General features: G+C 36.0%; 2 protein-coding genes and 1 long non-coding RNA gene across 3 annotated transcripts in view; 1 reads left to right on the forward strand and 2 right to left on the reverse strand.

The window, feature by feature from the left end:
• LOC132785280 (uncharacterized) lies at nt 1-938 on the reverse strand. The gene is made up of 2 exons (XR_009632308.1): nt 808-938; nt 1-274 (listed from the first exon to the last, which is right to left on the reverse strand). It is a non-coding gene; the product is annotated as an uncharacterized LOC132785280 (long non-coding RNA).
• On the forward strand, nt 818-4398 carry LOC132785272 (L-threonine ammonia-lyase). The gene is made up of 5 exons (XM_060791281.1): nt 818-1075; nt 1132-1202; nt 2970-3420; nt 3471-3763; nt 3839-4398. The coding sequence occupies exons 1-5, from the start codon at nt 818-820 to the stop codon at nt 4173-4175; spliced, it is 1410 nt and encodes a 469-aa protein (XP_060647264.1). The 3' UTR covers nt 4176-4398.
• The window catches only part of LOC132785279 (tyrosine-protein kinase Fer), a 26614-nt gene continuing 13171 nt past the window's right edge, over nt 4339-17781 (reverse strand). Inside the window, 13 exon segments of the mRNA XM_060791294.1 lie at nt 4339-5065; nt 5443-5625; nt 5693-5821; nt 5882-5968; nt 6459-6612; nt 6614-6673; nt 6742-7116; nt 8625-9777; nt 9850-10229; nt 10400-10577; nt 10639-10917; nt 11207-11543; nt 11598-11694. Coding sequence (XP_060647277.1) covers nt 4914-5065; nt 5443-5625; nt 5693-5821; nt 5882-5968; nt 6459-6612; nt 6614-6673; nt 6742-7116; nt 8625-9777; nt 9850-10229; nt 10400-10577; nt 10639-10917; nt 11207-11543; nt 11598-11694 — 3564 coding nt within the window. The 3' untranslated portion in view covers nt 4339-4913.

Raw genomic sequence — 17781 nt, forward strand, 5'->3', positions numbered from 1 at the left:
TTATTTTTGATAGCACTTATTATTGTTACACGCTGGTCAAGTTGGCTTCCAAATCGAAAAAAAATACAATAGCAAGCGTAATTTAAAAATTGCGATTTAAGAATATTAATTTGATAAATTTTGAGAATAATGCCACACTGTTTCGCTTTTATTGAAAATGGGTAGCGGATATCTCAAAAACCAGCCCACTCGATTGCAGTTTCAGTAACACTTGGTAAGACTTGTCATTGTTGCACGCAGAAACATTTTTTGATTTTTGCCACGTTCACTTGCTCTGAATCGAAATAATGAAATAACAATTGTAACTTTAAATATATATTAATATTTATACTTTTGTTGTCATTTTTCCCCAAACAGAAAAATAATCTAACTTGAAAAATCGATTACGCAAGTTTTTTAAAAAAAAGCTACTTGAATATAAACAAATATAGTTATATTGTTCTTCCGGTAAGAAAAATTTTCTGTTCTGTTTTCTGATATACTTTCTTCAACCATTATGTAATGATATGGTAAGTGTAAATATATACATAAATGTACTATATGGGCGTATACCCACGAAATCCAAAACTGATCGGTAGGAGCGTTATGAAAATCAAAATCAAGTTTAATCGTTGTTTTTTTATATTAATGAATGGTGCTGAAATGCTTCTTATCAACAGTCGGTCAGGCGGTATGTCATAAAGGCCTAGACTATCAACACAAAAGGTGCCGTTTTATGGTCATATTTTCTATTGATTCGCTTTATAAATGTTTTCAAGTGAGAATATTGTGAGCAGTTATATACTGTCGCCCTTCCCAACAACTTACGCGTTCAAAGATGCCTCAACCTTCAAAGGTGGAAACCCAGAATGGACAGAGAGTCTCCGACCCAGCTTCTGCCACAACAAATGTCGCTACATCAGATGGAAAGATGGATCAGCTTGTTGGGACACGAAAAGCACGACATATTTCGGGGGGTATAGAGGAGAAAGTAGATCCATTTTGTGATCCGAAAAATCCGAAACGCATTTCTTTCCATGATGTCACATCGGCGGCCTTTCTTATAAAGGGGGGCGTGGAGCGCACGCCGTGTCCGGTAAGTCATAATAATAATGTGACCATAAGACCGATATAGTAATAAATTGTCTTTAGAGGTCCACATCATCGGAGTCTTACGGCATGGATTTATATTTAAAAAAAGATTTTCTACAATATACAGGCAGGTAAGTGAGAAATTGAGTTTGAAAGCTGGCTGTGAGTGAGTGTGACTATTCCAATGTGAACTTTGTATTATTCAATATTGCATTTGAATTATTGAACAAAGTCGGATCGTTTCAATGCGGATTTTCGAGTTAGTCCAAAGTACTTGAATTGAATTTTGAGATGAGATTTTATGTCAATCGACAAGATGAGAATCGTTTTTAGTAAATTTACACTTATGAGTATCAAGTTTATTTAGATATTTGGCATTTCCTGAATAATTAATGATTAATGATTAATAATAATAATAATAATAATAATAATAATAATAATAATAATAATAATAATAATAATAATAATAATAATAATAATAATAATAATAATAATAATAATAATAATAATAATAATAATAATAATAATAATAATAATAATAATAAATTAATAATAATTAATTATATAGCTCCTCACATTTCTAATATTAACATAGCCTAGCTAGAATTGAAGTACTAAGTACTACTATTTATGCTGGATAGGGTATCTCACAGTTGAGTACATTTGAATGTAGCTTGCTTGCTCAATCATAAAAATTTTGAAAGCATCCCAAAATGTGTCTGAAAGAATAATTTTTTATTCATATCGGTTTATATACCCGCTACCCATAGGGTAGAAGGGTATTATAACTTTGTGCCGGCAGGAAATGTATGTAGCAGGTAGAAGGAGGCATCTCGACCCTATAAAGTATATATATTCTTGATCAGCATCAACAGCCGAGACGATCTAGCCATGTCCGTCTGTCCGTATGAATACCAAGATCTCAGAGACTATAAGAGAAGAGCTATAATTTTCGATAGCACTTGTTATGTTTGCACACAGACCAAGTTTGTTTCAAATTTTTGCCACGCCCACTTCCGCCCCCGCAAATCAATAAAATCGAATAACAAGCGTAATTTTCAAGCTACAGCTGCGAATTTCGGTGTATACAATAATAACTATAGTATTTATGATTTCTGAAAATTTGATTGCGATAAAAATTGAAGATAAAAATTGTGGAAGTTATTAAAGAAATACTTTTGTATGGGAAAAAACGCCTACTTACTGGGGGTCTTAGTTGCTTTGGGCGACAATCTGGTATATTATGCTGTTTATGGAATATTTTAAATGTGGTACTATATCAATATAACAAATATACCGTTTGGTATATTTTTAGTATATTTGTATTTTTTTTGGCATACATATTGAAAAAATACCGCAATATTTTGTTTTTATTCAAAATTGGTAGCGGGTATCTCACAGTCGAGCATACTCGACTGTAACTTTCTTACTTGTTTTTACTATTTTTTTATGCTTTCTACTTGAAACCGGTAATAAACGCATTTTTTAAATGTTGGGAGATTATTACAGTCGGTTAAATACAATATGATTGGTCTGATAAGATTATGATTACTCGATACACGTATGTTATGAGTATTAATTTTAAAATTTGTCATGACTTTGTGAATGCCTAACACGTTGTCTGCAGGAAATTTCTAGACAGGACTTTACAGCAACGAGGGCCAACGTAAAGTCATGACTTGGGATGTAAGACTGATATGGGATCGATTCAATTCAAATTGCTGCCTTCTTCTATCATAGGGTAGAAAACACTTCATAGAAAATACTTTTTGGTATACTGACATTGAGTGTACTATTATTCAAATCGTAGTGCACGAGTTTTCGCTGTGTAAATTTGGAAGATAAGAAACCTGAGACCTCGTAGATTAGTGATCAGCGTCTTCAAATTTGTGTTTCAGTTTTAAGGAACGCGGAGCAAGATACGCACTTCTTAGCCTGACGGACGAGCAGAAACGGAAAGGAGTAATCAGTGCTTCCTTGGGAAACCACGCATTGGCATTGAGTTACCATGGCTGGAAATTGTCAATACCAGTCACTGTGGTTATGCCAACGGCGGCGCCCATTATGAAGATACAGAAGTGCCGGAACTATAAGGCGAGGGTAATAGTCGAGGGCCAGGATATGGGGGAGGCAAAATCTCTGGCAATGCGCATGTCTGAGGATGAGCAGTTGTTGTACGTTAATGGGTATGATCATCCGCATATTATGGCAGGACAGGGTACAATTGGATTGGAAATACTTGAACAAGTTCCGGAACCAGATGCAGTTGTTGTGCCAGTCGGCGGAGGTGGACTAATAGCTGGCATAGCTACTGCAGTGAAGGCGCTATCTCCAAAGACAAAGATAATTGTAAGTGTATGGTTCATCATGGGCACTGTTTATTCATTCCTTTACTGTAGGGTGTGGAATCGGAGAAATGTGCCAGCTTTTCAAAAGCCATCGAAAACAAGGGACCGATTACCACGCCCATCAAAAACACTTTAGCCGATGGTCTAGCAGTTCCCAAGGTGGGAGTTAATGCTTTTGTAACAGCACTGCCATTAATTGATCGAATGGTGATTGTTAAGGAGGAATGGATAGCTGTGGCCATCTTACGACTAGTAGAAGAGGAGAAATGCGTAGTTGAAGGCGCTGGCGGAGCAGGACTGGCTGCAATATTAGCTGGACATTTGGATGATCTTAAGGGCAAGAAGTATGTGAATCTCATTAGGGATACAATCTTCTTGGCAAGATGTGAGCGGTCGCTTTTTTTTTTTTTCATTTTCAGGGTTGTTGTGCTGCTGTGCGGAGGCAACATAGACACTACTGTCTTTGGCCGATGCCTTGAACGTGGTCTGGCAGCTGAGGGTCGTTTGGTGAAGTTTAATGTGGAGGTCAGTGATCGTCCGGGTGGCATCAATGATCTATGCACTCTGCTGGTTCGCATTGGAGTCTCCATTAAGGATATCATGCATGAGCGAGCCTGGTTACGTGATATATACACAGTGGAGGTGAAAGTTGTCTGTGAAACCTTAGACTGGGCACACAGTTTGGCTCTGAAGAACGAACTCAAAAAATTCTATTCTAAAGTACAGTTCTCTGATGTTCCATTGGCACTTAATTGATTCAAATATATATTCCAAAAACTCATTGTATAAAACATTTTGGTTTACACATTTCTAGTAATTTTATTATCAATCAGTTCGATTTTATTGTACAAAACTCGAAGGATTGCGAATTTTTGAGCATAAACTGAGTGTAATATAACATTATTTGTAAATGTAAATGTAAAAATAAAATGTTGTATAAATGTAAATAGCGCTGAATAAATATACAATTCAATACGTATTAGTCAATAGTCTGAATAATATACAATTTTTTTGATACTAAATATAACGAATTAATTTTATAAATATATTTATGAACTTAAGATAAATAGTTCATTACAAGCACACTATTAGTTTCGTAAAGTTTTCCGGACTTATTTTCCCTCATTTTTGGCACATTCGTCACAAGATACACACACACACATACAAATCGCACAAATACATTTAAACACACACAATTGGGGCTTCAGTTAAACGACTATAAAATATATATTTCAATATTCATATTAATTTTTATATAAATATCATTCTACTTCTTTCACATTTTAAAAACATATGCGTAGATGCGAAGTATTTTTATAGTATATTATAAATTATTGTATTTTATAAATACAGGCGTCTCGTTTTTAAATTCTAAATGGAGTGACATACTCGTACTTTAAAAGCACTCTATAAAAACTGCATTGAGTATGTTTTAGAAAATATAGTAGATTTTTAAACACATTGCAATCTCCCCTATTTATCTAATGTGCTTTCTTAATGACTGTTTTCCAAACGCAAGATTAGCGCATCAACAACATTGTAGATCTCGTCAAAATGGGGACGAGATTCAACATCAGCGGCCCAGCATTTAAGCATCAGCCGATACATCTCTGGTGGTGTATTTTCTGGTGTTGGCATACGATAACCTGAAAGTATTGACAAGAAGTTTAGTTTATAATCTTTGATGTCAAGGTAGTAATACGGACAGATGGGCAAAACTATATTTTATAATATCTGTCTGCCCGCACATAATTCTCAGAAACTATAATTTTGTTTGAGCAGCACTTGCTTTTTTTGCGCATATCAAGTTTGTTTCAAAGTTTCCTCAAATCAGATATATTTTGCACTTTATGGTATATTTTGAATGTATTACCATATCAATATACTATATAAATGTATATTTCAGAATTTAGTATATATTATATGTCGTACATTCGTATGTTGTATGCTTATATCTTTAAGTCGGAAAAACTGGTTCTGTCAGATCCAAGTCGTTATTTTTTATTATTATTTAATACTCTACCTGTATCGATACGTTCTCTGGCACGTGAATTGCTCATTCCTGAATAGGGTGTATCGCCTTTAGAGAATATTTCCCACATCAGAATACCGTATGACCAGACATCACAAAGCGAAGTATATTTGCCAAAATTAAGAGCTTCGGGGGCAGTCCACTTAACAGGTATTTGTTTCATGCCATCGGAGACTATTTTGAGTAAAAATAAAAATTAATAAATGCTTTCTTAAATTAATCTTGTTACTCAGCTACTAACCAATGTATTCTTCCTCCTCGCGAGACATGCCAAAATCTGAAATTTTAACGGTATGCTCAAAGTCAACAAGACAATTTCGAGCAGCCAGATCTCGATGTATACAGTTCTTTGACTCAAGATATCGCATGCCTATAAACAATTAGTTTTGACAACTTTGTATAAATATATTATGTCTTCTGGATGTCTTACCTGCCGCAGCATCACGACACATGCCCATCTGTTGACGTGTGGAGAGTCCATTAGAGTTTTTGCGTAGATAATTAAGCAAGGACCCACCTGAAATGAATGTTTTTTTTTTTTGTTTAAGACTTTAAATCAATAATTCGTATAGTAACTGCATAAGGTTTTAAGTTTTCTGGGTGTACGCATGTCCGGCTAAAATAGCTATAATTTTTTTTTTTATGATACTTGTTCTTTTTGCACGGAGATCAAGTTTCTTTTAAATTTCTGCCACGACCCTCAAATCGAAAAAATGTGTAGTTTTGGGTAACTACTGTATTTATTGCCATCAGGGAAAAATTGTAAGGCCTAAACCGGCTGCTTGAGTCAATCTGGTATATTTTCTACTCTATGGTATATTTTGAAAGGAATAGTATATCTAACATACATCTAACATACATATTATATATTGTCTTCGATATTTTTTTTAGAATGTATGTACATTTATTTGTAATATTTCAAGAAAAGCACAGCACTGTTTTGCTTTTATTTAAAATGGGTTCCGGACATCTCACTGTTTCTTACTTAAATAATATTATCGACTTACCCGGCACTAATTCCATGACAATCATAATCGGTTGCTTTTGGACGCAAATTCCAATAAGCTTGACAATGTTTGGATGATCATACTGTTTTAGGATGCGACCCTCTTGTAAGAATTTTCGCTTCTGTTCATCTGGTAGTGTCATTCGGCAGGTTTTTTACAGCGACATCCTGTTTGGTAGACTTTAGCTTGGCTTTGTATACGTCGCCGAAGTTACCCTTTAAGAATCGCAGATTGTAAATATTGATTGATAGCAAGTGGTTATCACTAATTTTGGTCAAATTACCCTGCCGATCTTTTCAAGAAGTGCCACATCATCGTTGCTAAGCTCCCAGCACTCGCGACAAACTGGACGGCGGAGAATAGCACCGGATTTGACTGTGACTGGCAGCTCGGAGTGAAACTGATGCATGATCAGTTCCTGTATGCTGGGAAAGGGTGGCCCTTCAAAGCGAAAGTGTCCATCGCCCGTGGTCTGCACTATGAAATGCTTGTGACCATTCCAGCAAACACTCAAAACGATTTGGCTCTCCTCGTTTCGTATAGTCTCACGTACTAGAAAATCACCGTCGATATTTAAGAGACGTACCACTTCCTCGCGCGGCAGGACGCCGTGAAACCATTCCTCTTCGTAAAGCGGACGATTTGTAGAAAGTGAAATCTGCAAGTATCGCGTGTGTAAAAATTAATAATTGATCATATTTGGTACTATGACCAGATTTTATGCAGCAGATTAATACAAAACATGCCCACAACAAATCAAATGCTTAGCTTGCTATATCTATTTATCTTTCCACTTTCTTTTTACATTCGCATCCCCGTAAGCATTTAATAAATGGAAATATGTAGACGGAAATCTTGTTGGCGAACGTGCAGGTTAGTATACTATATCCAATAAGCGATCTCCAAAAAACATATACAGAAATAAAAATCAAATACAAAGTGCATAAAATTAAAATTAAAATATATTACTACATTAATATTGAATCTACATATATGATAGATATTCAAGGTCCCTGCGAGTGACTCACAACTAATTTCGATTTTGGACGCTTTCTTCTGGCTGGCGGTATGGGGTGACCGGAAAATAATATGCCGTCAAAGATGCCACAATCGGCTGAGCAATTGCCATAGCGACTGCTACTGCAACAATTGCTGCTCTGCCCAGAAGTACTCGTACTCTGACTACTCATCGGGAGAACTAAATGTGATACTCAACAAATTACGGAATTCTCGAGGCAATGGTAAAATTGCGTACTATTTATATTAGACATCAATTATGATCCACTTTTCACAAAAAGTCACAGAATATTAAAAAAAAAGTGTGGTCTGCCTTTTATCATCTTGGCCAGGCAAGCATTCTCAGAGAACTGAATGAAATATCTTGCACATTGGGAAAGAACTTGGCCTCCTCTCTTTTTGTGTGTTAATCTTAAAATTCTCTCTCGTAACACATTGAATGCATATATGTCTGTGTTGATAAATTTAGCTATGGGTAGTTTAAGAAATATTACATTTTAAACAAATAAACAAAAGTACATAATAATTAAAAGATTATTTTCAATTACCCAATAAACCAAAATTTTAACTATTGAAAGCGTATCACTGAAATTAGTGCATTAATAAATTGATAGCGCTCAACACAGCTTTATTGCAGCATTGATTCCAGAAGAAACTCGAATTCACTACAGCTTTGAAATTTACCTCTAAATTATTAGAGGTGTGCATGACAAGCTTTCCAATTATTCATGTGTTTATCCTATCCCTGTAACATAACATATATGTTTATATCTAAAAACAAATTTTAGGATAACAGTTTTCAGTTAAGGCTTCTTGTTAAGGGTTACTCAAACTGTTAAACTATGAAACTATATGATCACATCTCGCTGAATTTCACGTGTTACTGCTAGCGCCCTGAGTTTTATTTCTGAATTTTCAAGAGTTTTTTATGCGTTCAATATTGAATGTGGAAGCTAGACAGAAATTGAGCAAATATGAACATGCAAAGCACAGTCAGCAGCATACAGAGTGTGGAGCTATGCAAACGATAGGCGCTGTTGTGATGAGATAGCGCCATCTTGATGTTCATATGTGTGTTCATGTGTTCGTTTTTAAATACTTTACTGAAGAGATTTTCGTTGACGGAAAAGAATCGAGTGCATTACTCACACTTGCTGCCAAACTGGGCACGCAATAACAATGGTCTTTAATGCTGAGCATATCATCGCTGCTGCTACCGTCGTTGTCCTCGTCATTATCATTTAGATTCTCAGAGCTGTGCATCGCAAATGCCTCAATGTTCTGGCCCAATATTCCCATTGCACCCGCTTTTGCCGACGGTGGCGGACAGCTACAAAATTGGTCTTGATCGCTCTGTGCCGTAGGATCTGCTTCAAATTGCTTAGAGAAGTCAAATACACTCCTGCTGGGATGAATGCGACGTCGCTTCGTGCACTGTTTACAGGGCTTGGAACGTTTCAACTGAAAGTTGAGTAACTTGCTACGAAATGTATTCCGAATGGCTTTCGATTGCTTTTGTATTTTTGGCACTTTAAATTTCAGACTTGATATTTCCTTGGACGGCGTCTTACTGGATGTTGTTGTTGATGTTGTTAAGGTTGTCGCGGTGGTGCTGGTGATGATTGTCGACTGACAGGGATTGGGAATGATATTAATATTATTATTGTTGTGAGCAGTGTGTTGAGTTGGACTCTCGATGCTGTTCGCAAACTGCGAATTGGCTGCCTTATCAGGGTGTATCTTTGGCACATTTGGTTCCTCACTAAGAATCGGATTCTTAGTCATGCGTGTCAGTGGACTTTTGGAAAATTCCTTTATGTTACTAAGTATGTTATTGATTGATTTTTGAGTAAAAGATAATGAGCGTTTTTTGGTCTGGCCGCTTTCCTTAGGGCTAAGATGTAAAGGCCATTCCGAGCTAGAGCTGGAGCTACGTTTAGTTTGGCAATCAGCAACGTCGTGTGTCGAGCGAGTTGGTAATTGAGTTTCATCGGCACTTTCTATGTTATTCACATCGTTGTGAGATAGCGGGTGTATATTGCGTTTGTAGCGATCATCCAGCACCCTATTCAGCTCATCAATCTTGTCCAGATGTGCGTCAATGGAACTTTGAGGCACTGAACTGTCGTCAATAGCATCCAAGTTATTGATTTCGATTTTTACTTGCACACTTTTATATGCTAACTCTTCTGCGCTAATAATGCTGTCCGAATCGCCATTGCTGGGTTTTCTAGTCTCCAATTCCGAATAAAGGTGATCATTGTTAGTATTAGTAATGACAGAAACTGAAGCGCTGAGCGGGCTTAAAGCTATGATATTGGAAGCACATGTGGAATAAATGGAGACGGAGGCGGGAGCAATATCGGGTAAGAACGCTGGCAACGATTCCGGAAGCTTTTCGTCCTCCCCCAAACACAACATAGAACATTGCGTGCGACGTAACGGAGGTAACGGCATCGAGCTAAACACAATCTCCTCGCCGAGATAGTGTACGCTGGCAGCCAAACGCAGGGGGTTAGTAATGGTTTCGTAACGTCGCACATCCTTAATTACCGAAAGCGATCCTAGGCTTTGTGATCGCGGTTGCAGCTTCGAGTATCTGCCATGTCGTGATCTTGACATGGGTGTCGTTGGCTGAGGTGTCGACTTACGCTTGAAGTGACGACCACGTCCTCGCAGCAGAGTGAGAACTCCACCTCTACGCATCAGTTCATTCATAATTCCCATGCCTGGGGAGCTAGTGGAATTGGAGCGCTGTTGCTGCATTCCAATTCAGATATAATTGTGAGATTATGTATTTGTGTGCATGGGGTGATACGGAAATAAGAGTATAATTCGATAAACGTATTACGGTTAGTTGACCCAAAACCGATGCGTCTTAACGCTAACCAGATCCCAAGATAAGTACGAGATACAACACCTACCTGTTGTTCGTTATTGAAGCCATGATCGATAAAGTTGTGTTCTAACGAAAGGTGATCATCGCAACCAGACGGTAGCTCCTCACAGCCGACTTCGTTCAATGAAAACTTGATCATGTCCACTAGTTTTTGTTTCTGCTTTTCCTGACAACGCAGTGCATTGAGGTCTTTTGATTGTCGACTGCAAGGATGAATGATATTTTATAATGACCAATTTTATTTATGATTTTGGTTGTATATACTTCTGACTATCCTTGTTGGACTGAATGCCATTAGATGCCATGCTACCATTGGAAATGACGCTTCCATTGGCCACCGGGGAGCCACCATTCACATGCTCAATCACCTTCAATTGCCGCTCCTGGCATTCCTTCACCGCCAATTCCAGTTCCGTTAGTCGAGTTCGTAGCCAATCAACTGTCAGATTGTCAACTGTCAGAGTGCTAGCGGTCAGTTTGCCAGGTATATCTTCGATTAATGACTCGTCGAATTGAAATTGCAACGGCGTTGTTGGTGATGTTCTAGACAAAATATTGAAGGAATTTGACTTATAGTTGATATGAGTTGAAATACTTAGTATTCTATAAATCAATGACTGAAATGATGCAGTCACTAATGAATTAAGATCTAAATTCTATACAAACAAATGGAATATACTAAAACAAATTTTATACCCGCTATCCGTAGGGTAGATATCCAGATGTGCGCAATGTTTTGCTTTTATTGAAGATGGATAGTGGGTATCTCACAGTCGAGTACACTCGACAGTAGCTTTCTTACTTGTTTGAATTTTAGAACTGTTTAACTAACTTGTGTTTTTCAGTGAACTCTGCATACTCCTCGGTCGGATTGATACCGCCTATCACGGTGTCAATGCGTTTCTGGATCTCTTTATATTTATCAGCAGTCAGATCGCCATGCTGTGCCGCTTCCAATAATATATTTCTCCACAGGAGTATGAAGCTTTCCTGGACAGATTGTTGATGCTCAAGTAGGCCTGGTAGCAGCACTGTGCGGAAATCTTTCTCGACTTCAATGGCCTCCGTAATGGAAAGCACATATTCATTGTGTGTCAGATGCAATTTACGGCAGGCCTTTTGGTACTTATCCCGCACATCGTCCAGCTTGCGACCACTTCGACCAGGTGCTGTAATGAAGGTGAAATGATTCAAATGCCAAGACAATAAATGTGCTCACATACCTTTTATGTAGTGTTCCTCGAAACGTGTGCGCAACGTCTTATAACCTTCCAGATGCTTTTGGTATTCTGACTTCTTTCGCACTACTTCGTCCGTCAGCTGCAATGAGTCAATCATTTACAAAATATATAATTTATTTCCTTATTTTTGACTCTTTTATTCAATGATTTGTCAGAGCAATTTAGGTAAAAGAAATAAATTGGATTAGTAAATATAATCGGACTAAAAATAAATCGAAGTAAAAAAGGAAGATTATGAGTAAACTGAAATCATAAAACTAGTATTAATTCTTCGTTTTACTTGTCAATTGTCATTAAATGGTTTTTTAAATGGCATTCCTTAAAATTACATATCCTTATTCATAAAAGAGATTTAATAAAAAACAAGTAACATTTGAGTATGCTGGACTGTTGGATACCCGCAACCCATTTTTAATAAAACCATATTCTATAAATATACCAAATTATAGCCAAAGCACCTAAGTCCTTGCAGTATTGCAGTTTTTCACCATACAAAAATATTTCTTAAATAACCTACAATTTCTAGTTATCTACCAAAAATTGTGACTATAGATTAAAAATGTCGATTTTGATTTGTGAGGCGAAAAGTTGCTTCATTTTAATTTCTTACGAATACACATATTTAAATATAATACTACATATGAGGGTAGATGTAAATCTTATAGAAGATGTAAATCAATAGGTAGAATTGTAAATCTTATTGTATATATATACACCATTTGTATTTGTAATGTTATTGTTGAAAATAACAAAGGCTAAGCAAACCTCCGAGAGTAGAGTTCACAAAGAGTTCTTGCCAAAAGTAGCTGGCAAGTGGTTAGTCAACTTTCAATGAATGTTGTCGATAAGTTTGGCTGCTGTTGCCCGCTAATGTGCCTGAAAAGTTGCTGTTGCTGTTGCTGCTGCTTTAGCTGTGGCACTGTTGCTTAAATAGAGTCTTAGGCGTGTTGTTGCCTCTCGAAAGTGGGTCACGCCTCGGGTATTTATTCTTTCTGTATATTTTACCATGCTGCGAAGTCAATAGTCATACATTCCACCTTTCCTGCTGCACCCTGCCATGATTCGCTTCGCCATTTTCGCGTTGCTTATCTCAAAATTATGGCAAGGAAAGTTTCCTCTGCTATGCATCCACCTGCAAAACTTTCGTTCGCTGTAAGATGCTGATGAAGTTAATTGACTACCAGTGACAGCTTCCGACGCACATTTCTAAGATCTCATAACGAGGTCCGATTTTATCTTTTAGGTGATGTGAAGCAATGTTTTGAAGCATGGTATAAAAATATCGAATTTGCGAGCATAAGCAAATTCAGCGATGATCTAATGGAAACTGTGACAAGTTCTGCCAACTGCTATGTTTTGTATTAAACAGCTAAATTTGGTTGCCGTTGTTGTTGTTGCTTTCTTTTGAATGAAAACAAAAAAGAAAAATATTTACACAGGCTGTACATTTTTGATGTTTTTTGTAAATGCAAATAGCAATCATGAAGGAACTCGCATCACAAATCAGATGCTATGTAACTAACTCGAAGAATGCTGTTGTCGAGTGTGGTCGACTATGAGATTAAATTTTTTAATAAACCCATATTATACAAATGTACCAAAAATATTAAAATTTACCGAGGGCTAACTTTGGTATATCGATATAGTTCTATATATTAAATTTACCATAAAGTATTAAATATATCCGATTGTGAGCTAAAGAAACAAACCCCGTTTTGTGACATACAAAAGTATTTCCTAAATAAGTTCTACAATTATTATCTGATTGCATCCACATTTTCAGAAATCAAAAATACTGCAGAATACTACAGAAAATCTAGCTTCAAAACTAAGCTTGTTATTCGAATTGCGGTGGTGGAAGTGGAAGTGGAAAAAATTGAAATAAACTTGATCTGCTTGCAAAAATAGCAAGTGATGTTGAAAATTATATCTCTAGGTCTCTGAATTATATAATCTAGGTGTTCATACGGATAGACAACCAGACGGATAGAAGGACATGGCTATATCGCCTTGCCTGTTCATCCTGAATATATATATACTTTATAGGGTCGGCGATACCTATCTCTGCCTGTTACATTCATTTTCCTGAATCATAATACCTTCTACTGTATGGGTAGAAGTATTTAACAAATGATAAGCCCATATGGAAGCGAAGATAGCTTCCACTGCAGTCAATTGTGGTCGTCAGTGACTTCCGCATTATACCATAATAACAGAATACATATAAATATAATTTATTCGGGCATTGCAATATACCATTTAGTACAAAGTAAACGGATTTCTATGTTTTCGGTTGTCGTAACATTTTTACAGTTCAATGTCCATCTACCGAATGTATAGCGGTACAAATGCCAACCGCTTAGTGATCTTGTAAATCAACCCGACTTTGTTGCACCCAAAAGTTAAACATATGGACCACTTGAAAAGCAATACTCAATTCCTTTTATGGTGGCACATTTAGTGAAATTTTTATTATTAAAAATGTATTTTCTGCATACCTTTATGTATATACATATGCATTATGTAAAACCCAGTCAGTGAAATAAAAACTATTGGGATCTTTTGTCGCGACGCAGTGCAAAATTACTTTAAAGTTATTTTTTTAACGGATTAATAACTGTTTATCTATTTATCTATTTATAAATATTAAAAACATAAAATATTTTTATTTAGTAAGTATAAAAAGTGTAATATAAATAATAAAATTAGATGACCTTATTTGGTTTTCCATTTATAATTTTTACCACGAATAAACTCACTCGGTGCTACTGTTCGACAATAGTGTATTTCACTGTTTGTGTTTGTATTTTCATTTCTTTTGAGATAATTTTATAACCTCGACAGTGAAAGCGGTACACAATTTAAATATGAAAAAATCGGCAATCAGTCATATTTGTACAATTATAGTAAAATAATCAAAGCGTAACAGTATAGGATAGCTTTTCAAAAGACATATAGGGTATAGGTGAATCCCCTGCGACAGCAAAAAATTAAGTTGCAGTCCTTGCTCTTTCTTCGGCAGTTGTGGCAGAACCTGAATCTTCCTACTAAACGGCAGGTACACGGTGCCAATGCATTGGCATTAAAACCATAGCCTAACTCATAAAACATTTTAGGCTACGCAAGTGTAGCCAGTTAACGAGACAACCCAAGCCAATCTTAAGGCTGTCTTGGTTAAAGGCGATTGCCAGATCTAAAAATGATTGCCAATTGTCCATTGCTGTGGGCATTTGACTGGCCCTGGTATAGTTTTTATTGCGTTCAGTGAACGCTATCCTTCTATACCTATCTTCCACTGGAATATGTTTTCTCTCTTTCCACTGTTGAGAGCAATGGTTTATGTATGTGTGTGCATGTTGCAGACTTGTTTCATAACTGGTTCATGATTCTCGGAATTGGAAGAACAAAGACCGGGCCTGATTTTGATTTTGACCGACAAATGTTGCCTACCTGCGGTTTCAGTTGTTGCTCCTGTTGTTCATTGTCGTTGACTCTACTCTTATTGTATATATGGCTAATGCTCCTCTGATCTGGAATCATTTTTAGCCATAGTTTTCGGTTTTCCATCAATAACAACCAGCAACAACCGTGGCACAAACGAATATGTCAAAATGTTCTTAAAATTGACTGTAAAGGTATTCCGCATATACATATATAAAACGAAGCGATCAAAGCGATCGAGCAACCAATTTATATTTTCTCTTACACTCAATTTATCGAACTATGTATTTCAAATAAAATAGACTAACCGATTTCAAAATATTAAACTTCAGTTGTGAACCCGAAATTCACTTTAATACGAAACAACACACATTTTTCTCTTGTATTTATCATTTAAGACTATTTATTACAATTGGTATATTAAGAATTTAAAGTTATTTATTTTTAATTTATGAAATTTTCTATAGAGCTCAACTATTCAAAATTGAAATGCAGAGAGAAACCGTTGCCATAATCGTGCCCGATTAACGACTTTTGAGAATGTGTGTACCAAAACAAGAGAAATAAGGAAGAACGCTTCAGTTGAGTGTGCTCTACTGTGAGATACCCGCTACCATTTTCATAAAAAAGCATAACAGTGAGATATTATTCTTAAAATATAATATATCAAATTAATAAACCGAAAATGTATTCTTCAAATTCTACTACATTTCAAATGTTGAGTAAAAATATACTAGATTGTCAACTGCAATAAACTAAAATAAATTTAACCACTACTCTAGCTTAAAAATTATACTCGCTATGCGGTTTTTTTAAATGGTAAAACTAACTTGATCTGCGGTGCAGCAATAAGAAAATTATAGTCCTTAAAATACAGTATTTCATGAGACATATGGATATGGGTTTATCATCCCGGCAGTTCAACAATATATCAACTTTGTAGAATCAGAGATGCCTCCTTCTGTCTGATATTTACATTTATTACGGACCCAAAAAATAGTACCCTCTACTTTGCGGGACTTTTCCGTAAGAGTTCACATACCCCAGTAAGCACTTTGCAAACGCCGGATGCCAAGGAAAAAAATAATTTTTTATACCCGCTACCCATAGGGTAGAAGTGTATTATAACTTTGTGCCGGCAGGAAATGTATGTAACAGCCAGGAGGTATCTCCGACCTTATAAACTATGTATATGTATATATGTATATATTCATAGTCAGCGTTAACAGCCGAGACAAACACCTAGATCACAGAGACTATAAGAGATAGAGATAAAATTGTTTGCGACAGCACTCGCTATTTTTGCACGCGGATGAAGTTTGTCTTAAATTTTTGCCACGCCCACTTCGGCGCACTTAATTTGAAAAAAACAAATAGCATGTGATATTTTAAAGTTAGAGCTTTGATTTTTGGTTCATACGCTTATACCAACATTATTTATTTTTGCCAGCAGATAAAAATTGTAGAAGATATTTAACAATTTATTGATTCATTGTAAGGGATATTATTAAATTATCTTAAGTAATAAAAAAGTTATGATTCTTTTACGGGTGTTGAGGATTCGTGCTACTGTGCCGTATAAGTCACTTGATGATCAACAAATTTTACGTATGACGGTGAGTGTGATTTGCCGCAGAGAAAACAATTCTTACTTTTTGTTAAGTACTGCTACTTCTGGTATTTATTGTTATACTCATGTACATACTATATTCGTGCATACGTACTATATGTCTGGCACTTATTTTAATTGCTTATGACCGTGCTGATGTTTTTGTAACTCTTGTTGTCTTTGTCTCAACTTTTGAGATTGTGATTATCTTTGCGACAATTGAATTGAGTATTTTGTGCGATTAACAGAAAAGTAATACATACAAGCAGCTAACCGGTTTTATTAGGTTCATTTGGGCAATCGATATTGTTGCAGGAATGCTCTCGACCGAAAATAATCTAATACTTATATAAATTAAAGTACTTAAATTACGAGTAATTTTGGTTATTTGTATTTTGCTTTACAAATCAACATTGCTGATATAAGAACAAGTAAGAAAGCTACAGCCATCACAAAGACTATAGTTATTATTGTAAATTCAAAAATTCGCAACTCCAGCTTTAAAATTACGCTTGCTGTTCGAGTTTTGTCGATTTATGAGGACGAAAGTGGGTGTGACAAAAATTTGAAACAAACATAACAAATGATGTCGTAATAAATGTAAAGCTCTATCTCTCTGAAATTAAGTTTTTCATACAGAAGACACACGGACGGACATGACTAGATCGTTTCGGCTGTTGACGCTGATCAAGAATATATATACTTTAAAGGGCCAGAGATGCCTGTTTCAAACATTTCCTGTCGGCACAAAGTTATAACATTGTGGCTACTTGAAATATATGTAGGTAACAGGCAGAAGGAAACATTCCAAAACCCATCTATATCCTTGATTAGTGATAAAAGCTGAGATAATATAACCATACCGTCTGTCTTACTGTCCGTCTGTATGACTGTTTGTATGAACACAAAGAACTCAGAGACTATACGAGGTAGAGCTACAATTTTCGACCGCACGATCAAGTTTGTTTAGATTTCTGTTACTTCCACTTCCACTTTCTGCAACTTAAAAAAATCGAATAGCATGCACAGTTTTGAAATATTTATAATATCTAAAAATTTGGTTGCGATCGCATAAAAATTGTAAAAGGTATTTAAGAAATAATGTCATATGCCAAA

Source organism: Drosophila nasuta, chromosome 2R (assembly GCF_023558535.2).
Source record: "Drosophila nasuta strain 15112-1781.00 chromosome 2R, ASM2355853v1, whole genome shotgun sequence".
Lineage (NCBI taxonomy): Eukaryota > Metazoa > Arthropoda > Insecta > Diptera > Drosophilidae > Drosophila > Drosophila nasuta.

Bases quoted from the DNA above. Each gene is read 5' to 3' on its own strand.
- LOC132785272 (XM_060791281.1), top strand. From the start codon at position 818: ATGCCTCAACCTTCAAAGGTGGAAACCCAGAATGGACAGAGAGTCTCC. The intron at 3,421-3,470 runs GTAAGTGTATGG...CCTTTACTGTAG, and splicing joins CTCCAAAGACAAAGATAATT to GGTGTGGAATCGGAGAAATG. The intron at 3,764-3,838 runs GTATGTGAATCT...TTTCATTTTCAG, and splicing joins GATGATCTTAAGGGCAAGAA to GGTTGTTGTGCTGCTGTGCG.